At 39.8% G+C, this 19,061-nt stretch overlaps 1 protein-coding gene across 7 annotated transcripts in view; it reads left to right on the forward strand.

The window, feature by feature from the left end:
• The window catches only part of TBC1D12 (TBC1 domain family member 12), a 147,430-nt gene that overhangs the window by 101,031 nt on the left and 27,338 nt on the right, over nucleotides 1–19,061 (forward strand). For 6 of the 7 annotated variants that reach the window (XM_074002235.1, XM_045361221.3, XM_045361222.3 and 3 more), the window contains 4 exons: nucleotides 3,531–3,648; nucleotides 6,658–6,764; nucleotides 13,956–14,036; nucleotides 18,790–18,878. In XM_074002235.1, coding sequence (XP_073858336.1) covers nucleotides 3,531–3,648; nucleotides 6,658–6,764; nucleotides 13,956–14,036; nucleotides 18,790–18,878 — 395 coding nt within the window. The remainder of the gene's footprint in view (nucleotides 1–3,530; nucleotides 3,649–6,657; nucleotides 6,765–13,955; nucleotides 14,037–18,789; nucleotides 18,879–19,061) is intronic. The other variant, XR_012417979.1, reaches the window with a different exon arrangement.

Raw genomic sequence — 19,061 nt, forward strand, 5'->3', positions numbered from 1 at the left:
GATCATAGTTTTTCTGCATGTACTTTTACAAAACTAATAGGAGGAATCTTGAGATTACAGTCATAAAACTTGGACTACTACTATCTGAGTTTATAAATATAAAGATAATTCATGAATCTATTAATGAATTTCACTTTTTACCATTTTTATATTTTATAATTAATAATTTCTAATTATTTTATAATTTAATAATTTTAACTTTCTATATGACTGTGAGAATATGATTTGAAACTTAAATACTCTTTTGTGACTTACAGAGTCTCTCCAGAGGCCCAATTGTGTCATTTGATTAGGCACATAAATGCATACTATTATGTGTATAAATTTACATATTTATTCATTCTCTTCTCCAACCAAAAAAAATAATATCAGGATAATTTAACAGTGTTTATTTCCTGACAGTTGTTATTTCAGGATAAACATACATTTTTAGAAGATATTGCACAGCTGTATACATTTTTAGACTTAACATCTAATGCCTTATTAACAAATGATTTTTTTCCTTTTACTTCAGTGAATGGAACATTATAATGGTATACAGTTCTGCTTTATGGTTTTATTTTGTAAATGAAGTTATTTATTTAATGTTAAGTAAAAATAGGATATATAAGGCTAGTTATATCTTTCTAAAAGGCTTGCTTATTTAAACATTAGTTGAGTGTAGTTTACTATACGGAATTCGAAATATTTCTGACATATCCAATTCAGTTTTTATTTATTTATTTATTGCTTATTTTTATCTTTTTGAGACAGGGTGTTGCTCTGTCACCCAGGCTGGAGTGCAGTGATGCGAACTTGGCTCACAGCAGCCTCAGTCTCCCAGGCTCAGGAGATCCTCTCACCCCAGCCTCCCAAGTAGTTGGGACCATAGCGTGCACCGCCATGCCCAGTTAATTTTTGTATTTTTTTGTAGAGACAGGTTTCGTCATGTTGGTCAGGCTGGTCTTAAACTCCTGACCTCAAGTGATCCGCCCACCTCGGCCTCCCAAAGTGCTGGGATTTTAGGTGTAAGCTACCACATCCAGCCTAAGTTTTTATATATTTTATTTTTTTTTTATTTTTATTTTTTTTTGAGACGGAGTCTCGCTCTGTCGCCCAGGCTGGAGTGCAGTGGCCGGATCTCTGCTCACTGCAAGCTCCGCCTCCCGGGTTTACGCCATTCTCCTGCCTCAGCCACCCGAGTAGCTGGGACTACAGACGCTCGCCACCTCGCCTGGCTATTTTTTTGTATTTTTTAGTAGAGACGGGGTTTCACCATGTTAGCCAGGATGGTCTTGATCTCCTGACCTCGTGATCCACCCGTCTCGGCCTCCCAAAGTGCTGGGATTACAGGCTTGAGCCACCGCACCCGGCCTAGTTTTTATTTTTTATTATGTATGTATCTATTTTAGAGACAGGGTCACACTCGTTGCCTAGGCCGGAGTGCAGTGATACAATTAGAGCTCACCGCAGCCTCAAATTCCTGGGCTCAAGCAATCCTCCTGCCTCAGCCTCCCTGGTAGCTGGGATTGTAGGTGCATGCCTCCACACCCAGCTCTTTTTTTTTTTTTTTTTTTGAGACAAAGTCTCACTCTGTCACCCAGGCTCCAGTGCAGTGGCGCAATCTCGGCTCACTGCAACCTCCGCCTCCTGGGTTCAAGTGATTCTCCCACCTCAGCCTCCAGAGTGGCGGGGATTACAGGTGCCTGCCACCAGGCCCAGCTAATTTTTGTATTTTTAGTAGAGATGGGGTTTTATCATGTTGACCAGGCTGGTCTCAAACTCTTGACCTCAAGTGATCCACTTGCCTTGGCCACCCAGAGTTCTGGAATTACAGGCGTGAGCCACCATGCCCAGCCCCAGCTCATTTTTTTAAAGTTATTTTGTAGAGATGGTGTATCTCTGTGTTGCCCAGACTGATCTCAGACTCTTGGCCTCAAGCAATTCTCCCACCTGGGCCTCCCTAGAGTGTGTTAACTGGCTCCAGTTAAGTTTTTATTTATTTTTAAAGTTTTTACTATATGATTACTATGTAAGATAGTTTTTGGTACTGGATGATCTTTAAAGCATGTTATGATAGGAAAAATATTGAACTGAGAAATCAGATGGCCACAGCTTTAACCTTGTTTGATACTACCTGGGTGTGATACTCTGAACAGGCCTAATGTTAGTTTTCTCATGCGTAAAGTGTGAGAGGCAGGTCAGCTTAATCAGGACTTTGAAGCTTCTCTTTCATCATTTCTTTTTGTTGTTGGTAAAGTAGTGGAACATTGTGCCCAAGAAATCTTATAGAATATGAATACATAAAACAAATAAAAGAAAGTAGAGATTGTTGGCCAGGCGTGGTGGCTCACGCCTGTAACCCCAGCACTTTGGGAGGCTGAAGTGGGCGGATCACGAGGTCAAGTGTTTGAGACCAGCCTGGCCAGCATGGTGAAACCTTGTCTCTACTAAAAATACAAAAAATTAGCTGGACATGGTAGTGCGACCCTGTTATCCCAGCTACTCGGGAGGCTGAGGCGGGAGAACTGCTTGATCCCGGGAGGCAGAGGTTGCAGTGAGCCGAGATCGCGCCACTGCACTGCAGCTTGGGTGACAGAGTGAGACTCCGTTTCAAAAAAAAAAAAAAGTAGAGATTGTTTACTTGGCCTTCTGCTTGCCCCTCAAGATGGTTTCTAAGGCATATCTGAAAAAACAGTTTGAAAACAGTTTGGCTGGCTGGTCTCTGACATACTCACTGGTTCTAAAATTACATAAAGTTTTGATTTATGACTCACTTGCCTCTGCATTTGAGACATCTCTTCTTCTGAAATTGTGACCTTTGATTTTCAGAGATGTATTTTCTTGCCCCAACTTTTGCCTTAGAATGTAAGAGATGTACTGTTAATATATGTGTTTTGGGGGACATTTTAAAATTTCAAACTAATTAGTAAAGTGAAACACCATATTAAAAAGTGCTATTGAAAAAATCATTTTTGAGTGTCCTGTGGGTTATGTCAGAAAATTTATAAACCCTTGTAGGAAAATAGGTATTGGTTAGTTGCCCACAGTTGTTTGTTTTTTATATAGTTAATTCGTAAGAAATTTGACTTCATAGGTTAAGTGTAAATAGAAATATGTGATAAAGTAATCTATTTAAATTATTTTTCTGACTTTTTATTCCATTTACTTTTATAGTAGCACAGGAGATGTTATTTTAAAATTATGTTAATAGCTGGGCATGGTGGCACACATGTGTAGTCCAAGCTGCTCAGGAAGCTGAGATGTGAGGATTTTTTTAAGTCCAGGAGTTCAAGGCCACCTGGGCAATGTGGCGAGACCCATCTCTAAAAAAAGAGAAAACAAAGAAAAGAAAATTATGTTAATCAAGTTCATTTACTTTCACTTTTTCCCACCCTTTCTTTCCCTTTCCCTCCCTCCCTTATTTCCTTCTTTCCTCTTATGATAATATTCTTTTTTAGAAAGTCTATTTTGTAGAGTTTAGGTAGATGGAGAAGAGGACTTTGATCTAGCTTATTTGTATTGAAATAATTTTTACTCGTTTAAAACAGAAATTAAGGAAGCGCATAAAAGAAAAAGAATAATGAAAGAACGATTTAAGCAGGAAGAAAATATTGCAAGTGCAATGGTAATTTGGATCAATGAAATACTGCCCAATTGGGAAGTAATGTAAGTAAGCAGACTTTTCCTGAATTCCCATTTGTCTCTGAAGATCTCCTGTTTCTGATTCTGTATTTTTATTATTCCCAGCATGTATTTTATGCTTTGGCTAAATTATACTATTAATTAATGCCTGAAAATTTCCATATTTATGTCTGTGCCTTTGCTTTTGTAAGTCCCTCAGTGTCTACCACCTACTTCCCTTACTGACCATCCTCTGTGTCTGCTAAGTCTTACCTATCCTTTGGGACCCAACTGAAATGCTAATTGATGTATAAAACTTTTAATGTCTTTAGTTACTGTATTTTCTTAATGCAACATACCATCAATTGTAAGATGCACTATTGATGTAATAGCTATTTGGAAAGAAAATATTAAATATGTAAATGCATTATAAGATGCATTTATTAATATTAAAGTGGTTTTTTTTTTTTTTTTTTTTTGAGATGGTGTCTTGCTCTGTCACCCAGGCTGGAATGCAGTGGCCGGATCTCCACTCATTGCAAGCTCCACCTCCTGGGTTCACGCCATTCTCCTGCCTCAGCCTCCCTAGTAGCTGGGACTACAGGTGCCCGCCACCTCACCCGGCTAGTTTTTTGTATTTTTTAGTAGAGACGGGGTTTCACCATGTTAACCAGGATGGTCTCGATCTCCTGACCTCGTGATCTGCCCGTCTCGGCCTCCCGAAGTGCTGGGATTACAGGCTTGAGCCACCGTGCCCGGCCTAAAGTGATTTTTAAAGTGCTTATCTCATAATCAAGGAAATATGTTATGTATGATCTTTCCCTTATGTAAATGTCCCATCATCATACTTTGAGACTAATATACTTACCTTGCCTTTGCATTTATTTATTCATTTAAAATTTATTGGCCGGGCGCGGTGGCTCAAGCCTGTAATCCCAGCACTTTGGGAGGCCGAGACGGGCGGATCACGAGGTCAGGAGTTCGAGACCATCCTGGCTAACACGGTGAAACCCCGTCTCTACTAAAAAATACAAAAAACTAGCCGGGCGAGGTGGCGGGCGCCTGTAGTCCCGGCTACTCGGGAGGCTGAGGCAGGAGAATGGCGTAAAAACCCGGGAGGCAGAGCTTGCAGTGAGCTGAGATCCGGCCACTGCACTCCAGCCTGGGCGACACAGCGAGACTCCATCTCAAAAAAAAAAAATAAATAAATAAATAAAATAAAATTTATTTTGCCAGCATCTTTTTAAAGATAAATAATAATTGTATATGTTTGTGTGGTACAGTGTGATTTGTTTGTTTGTTTGTTTTGAGATAGTCTCCCTCTGTCACCCAGGCTGCAGTGCAGTGGCATGATCTCAGGTCACTACAACCTCTACCTCCTGGATTCACATGATTCTTATGCCTCAGTCTCCCTAGTAGCTGGGACTACAGGCACCTGCCACTATACCTGGCTAATTGTTTTGTATACTTAGTAGAAATGGGACTTCACCATGTTGGCTAGGCTAGTCTCAAACTCCTGGCCTCAAGTGATCAGCCTGCCTCGGCTTCCCAAAGTGCTGGGATTATAGGTGTGAGCCACTGCACCCTACCATGATGTTTCTTGAGGTTTTTTTTTTTTTTTTTTTTTTACGAGGTCTCACTCTGTTGCCCAGGCTGGGGTGTAGTGGCACGATCATGACTCACTGCAACGCCGACCTCCCTGGGCTCAGGTGATCCTCCTCCCTCAGCCTCCTGAGTAGCTGGGACTACAGGTACGTGCCAACATGTCCAGCGAAGTTTTGTATTTTTGATAGATATGGGGTCTCACCGTGTTGCCCAGGCTGGTCTCGAACTCTTGGGCACAAGCAATCTGCCTGCCTTGGCCTCCCAAAGTGCTAGGATTACAGGTGTGAGCCACCTGCCTGGTGCAATGTGATGTTTTGATATATGTTGTTTACATTATGGAATGATTAAATCAAGCTAATTAACAAATCCATCAGCTCACGTACTTCTCAGTATTTTGTGGTAAAACATTTAAAATCTGCTCATTTGGCAATTTTGAAATACACAGTTCATTATTATTTATTATAGTCACCATTCTGTGTAATAGGTCATTAACACTTATTTCTTCTAATGGAACTTTGTACCCTTTGATCAACATCTCACCTTTCTCCATTCACTTTACCCTCCTCCGCCCATAACCACCATTCCACTCCCTACTTTTATGAGATTGACTTTTTTGGATTTCACATATGACTGAGATTATGTGTTGATTTTTCAGTGCCTGGTTTATTTCACTTGGCACAATATCCTACAGGTTCATCTGTGTTGTTGCAAATGACAGAATTTCTTTCTTACTGCCTTTTAACATAATATTTTAAAATATGCCTTATCTTCCCTCTCGACTAGAGGGTTGGGGATATCTTCTGCAATGCCTACTGTAGTTGGTACATTGGGAATTTGTTGAATATTGGCACAGTGTGACATATTATTTGAGGCACTTTACATAAGTAATTATATTTGATTTTTAGAACTTTTATCAGGTATATGTATTTTTACTCCCATTTATAAGGAAATTCAAGGTCAGAGAGGTTAAGTGATTTGCCCAGGGTTATACATTTAATTAATGGTTAAATTAGATTGGATCTCAGATCTATCTGACTTTAAAGCCGACAGTTTTATTTTTTAGCAGACTTCACTGCTTCTCAAAAACTAGGGCTTTACCCACTGTAGATTCTTGGTTGTTTTGTTTTTGGTACTGAATTGGTGACACATTTTTATGTCCCTTTTATCCTGTTTTTTAAATAATTGACTGTATATTTCTGATTTCTCATTGGCATTTATAAAACGCATTTCCCTTTAGATTACTGTTGTCCCTTGGGATCCTATACATCTTGTAGGGTGTTGTTGCCTGCAAGCATGAACCCAAAGAAAAGAATGCATTACATACTTAATTCTCAATAGTCCTAAAAATGATTTGATCACTTGGCCATAGACTAAACATAATCCATCATGCAACTAGTATTTTTGGTATAAAAAGTAACTTTCTCCTTTTTTCTCCTCCTTTAATTCTAGGCGTAGTACAAGAAGAGTTCGAGAATTGTGGTGGCAGGGATTGCCCCCTAGTGTCCGTGGGAAAGTTTGGAGTCTAGCTGTAGGAAATGAACTAAATATCACTCCTGGTTTGTATTCTACGTTCAGTTACTCCCACATGTAGAAATAGCCATCTACAGAGTCACATAGCAGATTAGTAGAGTGACCATTAAAATAAATGGCCATTACCATATATAATGTCATTTCAAGAGCATGCTTCATCCCCCCAAAACCTGTTATGATTTAATAAGTTATTATAATTTATATAAGGATTTATGGGTTTTCCTTTAGTTTACAACTATCAATAATCTTCTTGGCATTCAAATATCAAAAACTTCTGGGATTCTACATGGCAGTGGATAATAAATATATATATAAAAAAAGAAAATAGTCAATTATGAAAAGGCTCCACTTTTGCACAAAAAACACATAAATACTGGAGGAAGGCTAAAAGTTTCTTTTCCTCCCTGTTTACCTAACTAAACCAGTCATTTTGGGATTTTTTTTTTTTTTAATTTAAAAATTTTAGGCCAGGCACAGTGGCTCATGCCTGTAATCCCAGCACTTTGGGAGGCCAAGTCAAGTGGATCACCTGAAGTCAGGAGTTCAAGACCAGCCCGGCAAACATGGCGAAACCATGTCTCTACTAAAAATACAAAAAAAATTAGCTGAGCATGGTGACACACGCCTGTAATACCAGCTACTCAGAAGGCTGAGGCAGAAGAGTCACTTGAACATAGGAGGCGAAGGCTGCAGTGAGCCGAGATCGCACCTGTGCACTCCAACCTGGGCAAAAGAGCGAGACTCTGTTTCTGAATGAATGAATGAATGAATGAATGAATGAATAATTTTAAAGTTTATAACTTGATTAGCTATATAAAGAAAAAACTTTAGCTGGGCATGGTGGCTCATGCCTGTTATCCCAGCACTTTGGGAGGCTGAAGCAGGTGGATTGCCTGAGTTCAGGAGTTTGAGACCAGCCTGGGCAACACGGTGAAACCCCTTCTTTACTAAAATATGAAAAATTAGCCAGGTGTGGCAGCGTGCGCCGGGAGACTGAGGCAGGAGAATTGCTTGAATCCAGGAGATGGAGGTTGCGGTGAGCCAAGATTGAGCCACTGCACTCCAGCCTGGGCGACAGAGTAAGACTGTCTCAAAAAAAAAAAAAAAAAAAGAGAGAAAACTTTAAAGAACAGAAGAAGAAAGAAGACTTTCAAAGAGTTATATTATTTTTCTTAAGTTTCTTAAACTTTGGTAGATAGGAGCAAAATGTAGACTAGTTTTTTTGTTTTTGTTTTTGAGAGGGAGTCTCGCTCTGTCGCCCATGCTGGAGTGCAGTGGCGCAATCTGGGCTCACTGTAACCTCCACCTCCTGGGTTCAAGCGATCCTCTTGCCTCAGCCTCCTGAGTAGCTGGGACTACAGGTGTGTACCAACACATCCGGTTAATTTTTTGTATTTTTAGTAGAGATGGGGTTTTGCCATGCTGGCCAGGCTGGTCTCAAACTCCTGGCCTCAAGTGATCCACTCGCCTCAACCTCCCAAAGTGCTGGGTTACAGATGTGTGCCACTCTGCCTGGCTTGCAGAGTAGTTTTGATGAATTTTTTAAAAATTAAGCTGGACGTGGTGGCTCATGCCTGTAGTCCCAGCTACTTGGGAGGTTTAGATGGGAAGATTGCTTGAGCCCAGGAGTTTAAGGTTACAGTGAACTATGGTTTTGCTGCAGCACTCCAACCTGGGCTACAGAGCATGACTCTGTCTCTAAATTAATAAATAAATAATTTGGCCGGGCATGGTGGCTCACGCCTGTAATCTCAGCACTTTGGGAGGCCAAGGCGGGCGGGTCACCTGAGGTCGGGAATTCGAGACCAGCCTGGCCAACATGGATAAACCCCATCTCTACTAAAAATATAAAATTAGCCCGATGTGGTGGCGCATGTCTGTAATCCCAGCTACTCGGGAGGCTGAGGCAGAATTGCTTGAACCCGGGAGGCGAAGGTTGCAGTGAGCAGAGATTGCACCATTGCACTCCAGCCTGGGCAACAAGAGTGAAACTCCATCTCAAAAATAAAATAGAATAAATAAATAAATTTTTTAAATTAGACAAAATTAGAATAATATCAAATAGAAGAAAGTAAAATACTTTATAGACCAGGCATGGTGGCTCGTGCCTGTAATCCCAGCACTTCTGGAAGCTGTGGCAGATGGATCTCTTGAGCCTAGGAGTTTGAGACCATCTTGGGCAACATAGTGAGACCCTGTCTTTATAAAAAAATCCCAAAATTAGCCAGGCAGCCCACATGTGTGGTCACACCACTTGAGAGGCTGAGGTGGGAGGATCACTTGAGCCCAGGAAGTGCAGTGAGCAGCTGTGATTGCGCCACTGCATTCCAGCCTGGGTGACAGAGTGAGACGCTGTCTCTAAATAAATAAATAAATAGTTAATAATAAAATGTGCTAAATTGGCCTAAATGATAATGTTAATGCTAGACAGTGGCACCACATAAAGACTTAAGGACTTTAGTATAATACTAGAAATAATATATTGTCACTGTTACTTCTAAAATTTTTCTTTTTATATTTATTGAAAAAAATTAAAGTAATGAGAAAGTATAGGTGTCTGCTCTTCCACCTAAATTGCTATTCTTGATCCTACTGTAAACACTGTTAGCAATTTGGTGTATATTCTTTCTGGTCTTTTTTCTATGTACATAAAGTGTGCATCTACATATGATCAATTTTTTTTTTTTTTGAGATGGAGCTTCCCTCTGTCGTCCAGACTGGAGTGTAGTGGCGTGATCTTGGCTCACTGCAGGCTCCGCCTCCCGGGCTCGCGCCATTCTCCTGCCTCAGCCTCCCGAGTAGCTGGGACTAAAGGCGCCCGCCACCACCCCCAGCTAATTTTTTGTATTTTTAGTAGAGACAGTGTTTCACCGTGTTAGCCAGGATGGTCTTGATTTCCTGACCTCGTAATCTGCCCGCCTCGGCCTCCCAAAGTGTTGGGATTACAGGCGTGAGTCACCGCGCCCGGCCCATATGATCAATTTTAAAGCTTTTCTTTTATTTTTCCCCCACAATTTATGCCATAAGGTTATTCTGTGGCTTGCTTTCTTCACCCTGTAATCTATCTTAAACATCTTCCATGTTAGTGCATACAAGTCTGCCTCATATGTACTGTAGCTACATTGTATTCCACAATTTGGATGTACTATAATTTATTTAACCATTTTCCTTGTGATAACCAAATCAAAGACATATATTTTTTCCTGCCATTCTATAAGAAAGACATATATGTTAACATCCAAGTACTGTTTTTCATCCCTCAAAAGAGATTAAAATGAATGAGAATTACCCATACAGGGATGACTGAAAATCATTCATAAATATTTACCAAAGGTCTCAAACAAACTTTGACTGTTTATTTCAGTTCTAAGAATTTACTCTAAGGAAATAATCAGGATTGGATGCAAAAGCTTTTCTGCAATCAGCATTATATATAATTGGACAGAATTATAACAAAAATTTAAATGTTTACCCTTTGTCTGAAAAGCAGTGCCAACTTTGGATATTATGATTATGTATGATTTTAAAATTTGATGTTCACAAGTCTCCTGTAATAAACATATTATTTTATTTATTTATTTATTTATTTATTTTGATATGGAGTCTTGCTCTGTTGCGGAGGCTGGAGTGCAGTGGTGCTCTCTCAGCTCACTGCAACCCCCACCTCCTGGGTTCAAGCAGTTCTCCCTGCCTCAGCCTCCCAAGTAGCTGAGATTACAGGCGCCTGCCACCACACTGACTAATTTTTGTATTTTTAGTAGAGATGGGGTTTCACTGTGTTGGCCACACTGGTCTCGAACTCTTGACCTCAGGTGATCCGCCCGCCTTGGCCTCCCAAAGTGCTGGGATTACAGGCGTGAGCCACCGTGCCCAGCCAACATGTTAATTTCAAAGAACTTAAAAACTTTTAAAATAGAATTTAAAGGAAGAATTAAGTTTTTATTTAACTTAGAAAAAATTAGAGTTTATATGACTTAACTGTTCTTTCCAAATATAAACTGAGATTACCTTTTCTTTCTGAGTTTGAAACAGATTGAATGTTTTTAACTTATAGTCAGAACTTTCAGTTAGATTTTCTAAATCCATAATAAGAATTTTTGAACATACTGTAATTGTTTAAAGTCTTAAGAATCAATTTTGCAAACAGATAATGAGGTATTGATGGTTATATGAAGTTTTGTTTGCAGTTTTTATTGATAACTTTGGCTTTAGAATCTGAGTTATCTTGATAACTTAGACATTAAAATATTGGTTAAATTGGTGTTAATGTTTTGTGGTACTATAATCAAAATGTTCTTTTTTAGCTTGAAATTTATAGTTTTGTAACATAACTGAGTCATTTATTTCCAACGTAATTTTAGATTTTCTTCACTAAATATTTATGTATTCAATAATGGAATGTGTGTTTATTCTCTTCTTTTTTATTAGTGTGGAAAAGATGCTATATTGGATTGAAGTACATTTATTTTTGTTAATTGTTTACTTTTGAATGGCTTTAGTAATTTGACTTGTTTTAGTCATGAAGTTTATACTCATTAGAGAATAGTAGCTAAGAGTGAGGGCTCTAAAGTCAGTCAGATATGGTTCAAATCTTGGTTCCACCATACATATTAGGTTTGTGACCTCGGGCATATTACTTAACATCTAGAAGTCTTAGTTTTTCTTCATCTGTAAAATAGGGGTAAGAATATGAAAGGATTGTTCTAACAGTTATTTGTGATAATATAAGATGATAGTGAAAGTGCATTTTGCTGAGAGTATGGATAATATCATAATTGTCACAAAATCAGAAAGCAAAATATACACTGAAATCAAAGTATTCTCTGTTCAAGTCCAAAGTATCATCTTTAAGCCTGCTTCAGATTCTCCCTTTGCAGATTCAAAGCAAAGTAAGTGTGACATGAGGACCCAAGCATCAAATTGAGCTGAGATGCAGGTCTTCTTAACTGTAAATCTTACTGGAGAGATGTCCTTTGATGTTTTGAAACGCATTACCACATGTTTATTATTGGATCAATTTTATGACTTCTAAAACTGATGGGTTTGTCTGGTGAGCCCCCCGTTTTTTGGACAGTTTTAAAATTTGGGTAGAATATTGAAGCTGACTGTCTTAGAACCAGTTTGAAATTTTTTTTAAAACTTACAATTTTATACCTAATAACCCCCAAATTTATATGTATAAATTTTAACATATTCATCTCTTCTATGTAGTCATTGATGGAGCCAGGCATAAATAATAGGAATTTTGCCTGGTGTGGTGACTCATGCCTGTAATCCTAGCACTTTGGGAGGCTGAGGCAGGTGGATCACATGAGGCCAGGAGTTCAAGACCAGCCTGGCCAACATGGTGAAACCCTGACTCTACTGAAAATACAAAAAATTAACTGGATGTGGTGGCACATGCCAGTAATCCCAGCTATTCAGGAGGCTGAGAATTGCTTGAACCCAGGAGGGGGAGGTTGCAATGAGCTGAGGTCACGGCACTGCACTCCAGTCTGGGCAACAGAGCAAGATCCTGTCTCAAAAAATAATAATAGGAATATTAAGTTTTAAAAAATTTTTTTCTTTCCAAACTATTAGTAGTAATGAAAAGTAAATAGAAGGGAGAAAAGATTAGAATAGTAAGAGTGTGTTTGAAATATATCTAGTCAGGTATTTGATAATGATACGCTTCTTGGCAATATAAGAATACTTGTTATGGTATAGTCATTACTTTGGAAAATTATGCAGTTGTTTAAAAGAAACAACAGCAGATCTGTATCTACTAATGTGGAACAACCTCTAATATAACAAAGTAAGATACAGATTGGTGCATGAAATACGTTGCCACTTCAATTTTTTAAAAAAGGATTATATATATATATATATGTATATACTTGTGCGAGCATATTTTCATTCTTGGAAGAATTAGAGCTCTGATAACCACACTCGCATCTGAGGAAAGGAAATTTATTTTTCTCTCTATACCGTTTTGTACTTTTTGAATTTTTTTTTTTTTTTTTTTTTTTGAGACGGAGTCTCACTCTGTTGCCCAGGCTGGAGTGCAGTGGTGCGATCTCTGCTCACTGCAACCTCCACATCCCAGGCTCAAGCGATTCTCCTGCCTCAGCCTCCCAAGTATCTGGGATTACAGGCATGCACCACCATGCCCAGCTAAATTTTTTGTATTTTTAGTAGAGACAGGGTTTCACCGTGTTGGCCAGACTGATCTCAAACTCCTGACCTCAGGTGATCCACCTGCCTCGGTCTCCCAAAGTGCTGGGATTATAGACATGAGCCACCGTGCCTGACCTCCGTTTTGAAATTTTTAAAAACCATGTTCATGTATTACCTTTAAAAAGGAATAAAATTTTAAAAAGAATTAATTGAAGCAAGAAAAGTTATTTTGGACAATATATAAACTTTGGTGTTTGGGCAAGACATATTTTTTCTATTCTTCTGTCCCTGAAATGTCCTATTTTTATGTAGTTTCAAATATCTGCAATAGTTAGTTACAAAATAGAGACAAATAAAATTTGGAAATTGAGAAAATTTTTAAAATCTTTCCTGTCCTGAAGTTTTTATGAGATCCTGCATATGGGAGTGCAGTGACTAGGCACTTAAATTAAAAAGATAGGGGTAGAGATTTTGTTTGTTGGTGACAAACACCAAGTCTATGTGAAACATAAGTATCTTTAGATAGCAATATCATGATGGAGAAACCAGTTTCAGGAGTGACAGAAAGCAAGATCTAGCATCTATTGAAGTGCTAGGAGGTTCCAGGAGCTTTACCTATATTATCTTATTTAGTCATCAGTAACCCTATGAGTAGGTGGTGTTTTTCTCTGGTTTACAGATGAAGAAAGCTGAGTTCCAGGGTAGCTAAGTAACTTTCTTGTCCCTCAGATAGTAAATGGCAGAGCTAGAATTTGAATCTAGGTCTGATTGACCTCAAAAACCATTTTTTCTGCTGTTCCACAGTGATACTTCTTAGCAGAAGCATCTCTTTCTGCCTCATAGGTACATTCTATATTGTAACTACTTGATGATTGCTCTGCAGTAATTTGCTTTCTTTCTGAATAGCTTTGGTAGAATCAAGTACTTAGATTTGCCACTTTTTTGATGCTTGCTACATCAGAGAGACCTGACCTGTAATAGGTGAAGAGTAAAAATTAAAAATTTGCAAATATATTTCTTTCGTATTATTCATAAATTTTTGTTCTCCCCATTCCCTCCAGAACTTTATGAAATCTTCCTCTCAAGAGCAAAAGAACGGTGGAAAAGTTTCAGCGAAACAAGTTCAGAGAATGATACAGAAGGTGTGATTTCTTTTTTTATATAAGAATTTTAGGGCTGGGCGCGGTGGCTCAAGCCTGTAATCCCAGCACTTTGGGAGGCCGAGACGGGTGGATAACGAGGTCAGGAGATCGAGACCATCCTGGCTAACATGGTGAAACCCCGTCTCTACTAAAAAATACAAAAAACTAGCCGGGCGAGGTGACGGGCGCCTGTAGTCCCAGCTACTCGGGAGTCAGAGGCAGGAGAATGCCTTGAACCCGGGAGGCGGAGATTGCAGTGAGCTGAGATCCGGCCACTGCACTCCAGCCTGGGCGACAGAGCGAGACTCCGCCTCAAAAAAAAAAAAAAAAAAAAAAAAAGAATTTTAGGGTGAAAATTCAGCTACTGAGCATGATTTTGTACCGTGTATCAGAAGCTGTAGTAATTACTTTACATATATCATCTTATTTAATCTTAATAACCCTTTCAGTAAGCAAGGCTAGAGAAAAGACTTGATTTACAGAAGAGTTCATGTAAGTATCATCCTAAGGCCTTTTAGCTATGTCAGCTATTTGTGGAGAACTAAAAGTACATAAAAGGTAAAGAAGTTTTATACTGGCAGACAGCAGCTATTTCATCATTCTTTGAAAACTCATTTTTATGAAGCATTGAAATTATAAGAATTAAAATTATAAGTATTCACTTCTGAAATATTTTTTCAAGAATAATTGGTGAGGCTGGGCAAATGGCTCACACCTGTAATCATAGCACTTTGTGGGGCCAAGGCAGGTGGATCACCTGAGGTCAGGAGTTCAAAACCAGCCTGGACAACATGGCGAAACCCTGTCTCTACTGAAAAAAACAAACAATAGCCGGGCGTGGTGGCAGGTGCCTGTAATCCCAGCTACTCGGGAAGCTGAGGCAGGGAGAATGGCTTGAACCTGGGAGGCGGAGATTGTGGTGAGCTGAGATCGCGCCATTGCACTGCAGCCTGGGTAACAGACTTCGTCTCCAAAAGAAAAGAATAAATGGTGAAAGTTGCACTTCAGTAGAAATTAATTGAATGTAATGAAGAGTTCCAGTCAGAAGCAGTGTCTACATAAATTACTGTTTTCTTATTTCCTGGATTTTTTTTTTTTTTTTTTTGAGACGGAGTCTCGCTCTGTCGCCCAGGCTGGGGTGCAGTGGCCAGATCTCAGCTCACTACAAGCTCCGCCTCCCGGGTTCCCGCCATTCTCCTGCCTCAGCCTCCTGAGTAGCTGGGACTACAGGCGCCCGCCACCTCGCCCGGCTAGTTTTTTGTACTTTTTAGTAGAGACGGGGTTTCACCGTGTTAGCCAGGATGGTCTTGATCTCCTGACCTCGTGATCCGCCCGTCTCGGCCTCCCAAAGTGCTGGGATTACAGGCTTGAGCCACCGTGCCCAGCCATTTCCTGGATATTTATAATTTGCATGTGTCATTTAACTTTTTGGTCATTGCCTTTTTAAATATTGCTTCTGCCCTATCTTGCCTGTTTTCCTTCTAGACTCCAATTACATGTATAGTAGACCATTTAACAGTGTTTCACATACGGCCGGGCGCGGTGGGTCAAGCCTGTAATCCCAGCACTTTGGGAGGCCGAGACGGGCGGATCACGAGGTCAGGAGATCGAGACCATCCTGGCTAACACAGTGAAACCCCGTCTCTACAAAAATACAAAAAAAACTAGCCGGGCGAGGTGGCAGGCGCCTGTAATCCCAGCTACTCGGGAGGCTAAGGCAGGAGAATGGCGTGAACCTGGGAGGTGGAGCTGGCAGTGAGCCGAGAGCGCGCCACCGCATTCCAGCCTGGGCGACAGAGCGACACTCCGTCTCAAAAAAAAAAAAAAAAAAAAACAACAGTGTTTCACAAGCCTCTTACACTCTTTTTTTTTGTGGGGGGGGAGGTAGGGGATAGATACAATTCTATATAATTGAAAAAAAATTTTTAATTTATCATATAGGGATGGGGTCTCTATGTTTCCCCAGCTGGTCTGAAACTCCTGGCCTCAAGCCATCCTCCTGCCTTGGCCTTCCAAAGTGCTGGGATTGCAGGCATGAACCCCTGTGCCTGGCCAACTCTTTTTTTTTTTCTCTCTCTCTCTCTTTCTCTGCTTCAGTTTCATTGATTTTTATTGATCCATCATCAAATTCACTAATGCTTTCTTCTGGTTTGTCTAGTCTGCTATTAAATCTAAATCTGTGTAATGGGCTTTTAATTTCAGATATGCTTTGTAACTGTAGAATATTCACTTGGTTCTTTTTATACATTCTATTTCTCTGTTGAAATTCTTCATCTTCCCATCCCATGTTCCTTCCCCCATCTTTTCCTCTATTTTCTCTTTAAAATTTATTATTATTTTTTTCTCTAGCGCATATCAGCCAGATATTTTCTTTAACATATTTATAATAGTGTTGTCGTCTGTTAATTCCAATACTGCATCATCTGCAGGTCTGCCTCCGTTGGCTGTTTTTCCCCCTTATTTCCCCTTTAAAGTGGTTGTAAGTCACATTTTCTGCTTCTTTGTATATCTTAAATGTTTAAATTGTATGCCAGACATTGTATATAAAAAGAATGTAGAAACCAAAGCTGAGGTTTCCACTGCAGAGGAAACTGCTCTTTCCTGTTAGGCAGTTTGATTAAGGGCTTATCACCTCAATTCAACCATTAATTGATCTCGGTTGGGGCAAGGTTGCAGCTTTCGATAGATTTAGTTTATCTTGAGTTTCAAATTTCTTGATGGAGAAAAAGTGTTTTTATTTTCTTCAGATTGAGTCTCGCTCTGTCGCCCGGGCTGGAGTGCAGTGGCGCAATCTCAGCTCACTGCAACCTCTGCCTCCCAGGTTCAAGCAATTTTCCTGGCTCAGCCCCCTGAGTAACTGGGATTACAGGCACGCTCCACCACGCCTGGCTAATTTTTGTATTTTTAGTAGAGATGGGGTTTCACCATGTTGGTCCGGCTGGTCTCGAACTCCTGACCTCAGATGATCCACCCACCTTGGCCTCCCAAAGTGCTGGAATTACAGCACTTTGAGCCCCCACAAAGTGGTGCCACTTTGGAGCCACCACACCCAGCCCAAAGTTTTCTATTTTGATTACAGGTATCTCCCTCCAACGATAGGCCCTCTCAAGACCTTGTGACTTTGGGTGATTTTATTCGGCATTTCTAGCCCGGCCTTCTGCATTCAGAAAAGTCCCATAGGGAAAACCAGGTACACATTCAGGACTCCTCCAGATTCCTGTCTATCACATCAGTTTTATTTGGCCATGTGTAGCTTTTCTGGTTTATCTTCCTTCAACCAGAGTGACTTTGTCTATGGCAAGCTTGATCCTAAGCCCATACCCAGACCTGGCAGATACCCCTAGGAAGAAAAATGGACACTGGTGTCTACTTATTGGGGGAACCAGCCCCTGATATTTCAACATAGGTTCTTTTCTGTTTTCCCTAAGTGTCGGCTGGTCTGAGAAATAAAGGGAAAGAATACAAAAGAGAGAAATTTTAAAGCTGCGTGTCTGGGGAACGCATCACATGTCGGCAGGTTCCATGATGCCCCTTGAGCCACAAAAACCAGCAAGTTTTTATTAGGGGTTTCAAAAGGGGAGGGGTATACGAATAGGGAATGGGTCACGGAGATCACATGCTTCAAAGGCAATAAAATATCGCAAGGGCAGAGAGACAGAGTGAGATCACAAGGCCATGGTGAAACTAGAATTACTGATGAAGGTCCATGTTCTGCTGGGCACACGTTGTCATTGATAAACATCTTAACAGGAAACAGGGTTCGTGAGCAGACAACCGGTCTGACTAGAATTCACCAGGCTGGAATTTCCTAATCCTAGCAAGCCTGGGGGTGCTGCAGGAGACCAGGGTGTATTTCCTCCCTTATCTTCAACTGCATAAGACAGACACTCAAAAAGTGGCCATTTTAGAGACCTTCACCTGGAAATGCATTCGTTTGTCCAGAGTTATTCCTTGCTGAGAAAAGAATTCAGCAATATTTCTCCTATTCGCTTTCTGGAAGAAGAGAAATATGACCCTGTTCTGTCTGGCCCCGCAGGCCGTCAGACTTTATTGTTATCTCCCTTGTTCCCTGAAAATTGCTGTTATCCTGTTCTTTTCAAGGTGCTCAGATTTCATATTGTTCAAACACACATGCTTTACAAACAATTTGTGCAGATAACGCAATCATCACAGGGTCCTGAGGTGACATACATCTTCAGCTCATGAAGATGATGGGATTAAGAGATTAAAGACAGACATAGGAAATTATAAGAGTGTTGATTGGGGAAGTGATAAATGGCCATGAAATCTTCACAATTTATGTTCTTCTGCTGTGGCTTCAGCCCGTCCCTCTGTTTGGGTTCCCTGACTTCCCGCAACATCTGCTCACCAAGGAAAGCCTCTTACTTTTCTGGACTTTAAATCCTATTGATCTCTCTGTATCCATAGCTCTCTGATGATTTTTTAAATTTGATATTTGTAGTTTTTTTCCTAGTTGTTACCATGAAAATAATGGTCTGCCTTTATCTTCTGTAAAAACTAGAACTAGAAATCTTTTACCATATAACTTTCTGATAAATGTATAGCTATCTTTTTTGTACAAGAGACTAACAAGTTCTAACAAAAGCTATGTGACATTTCTTATAATTTCTTGATTATTCAGCTTTTAACTTTAATTAAATAGCACATATGCTGTGTGATCATTCTGTATTTATAAAATTGAACTTGTTACAGCCAAGTGATCATTTAAATTGTATCTGCTTGGTAAATGCAGGTGTATCTGTTGCTGATCGAGAGGCCAGTCTGGAATTAATTAAGTTGGACATATCCCGTACATTTCCATCTCTCTACATCTTTCAGAAGGTGAGGGTTTCTAACCAGCTTGTCATTACTTAAAAAAAAAAAAATCTATCAATATCCAAGGCAACAGATTATTTAAATGAATAGCTATTACTTTAAAAAAGGCAAAACTATAGAAATTGGGAACCTTGTATAAAAGTCTAAAACTAGTTATAAAATTATAAAGGAATTTCTATTATTTTATTC

This window comes from Macaca fascicularis, chromosome 9 (genome assembly GCF_037993035.2).
Source record: "Macaca fascicularis isolate 582-1 chromosome 9, T2T-MFA8v1.1".
Lineage (NCBI taxonomy): Eukaryota > Metazoa > Chordata > Mammalia > Primates > Cercopithecidae > Macaca > Macaca fascicularis.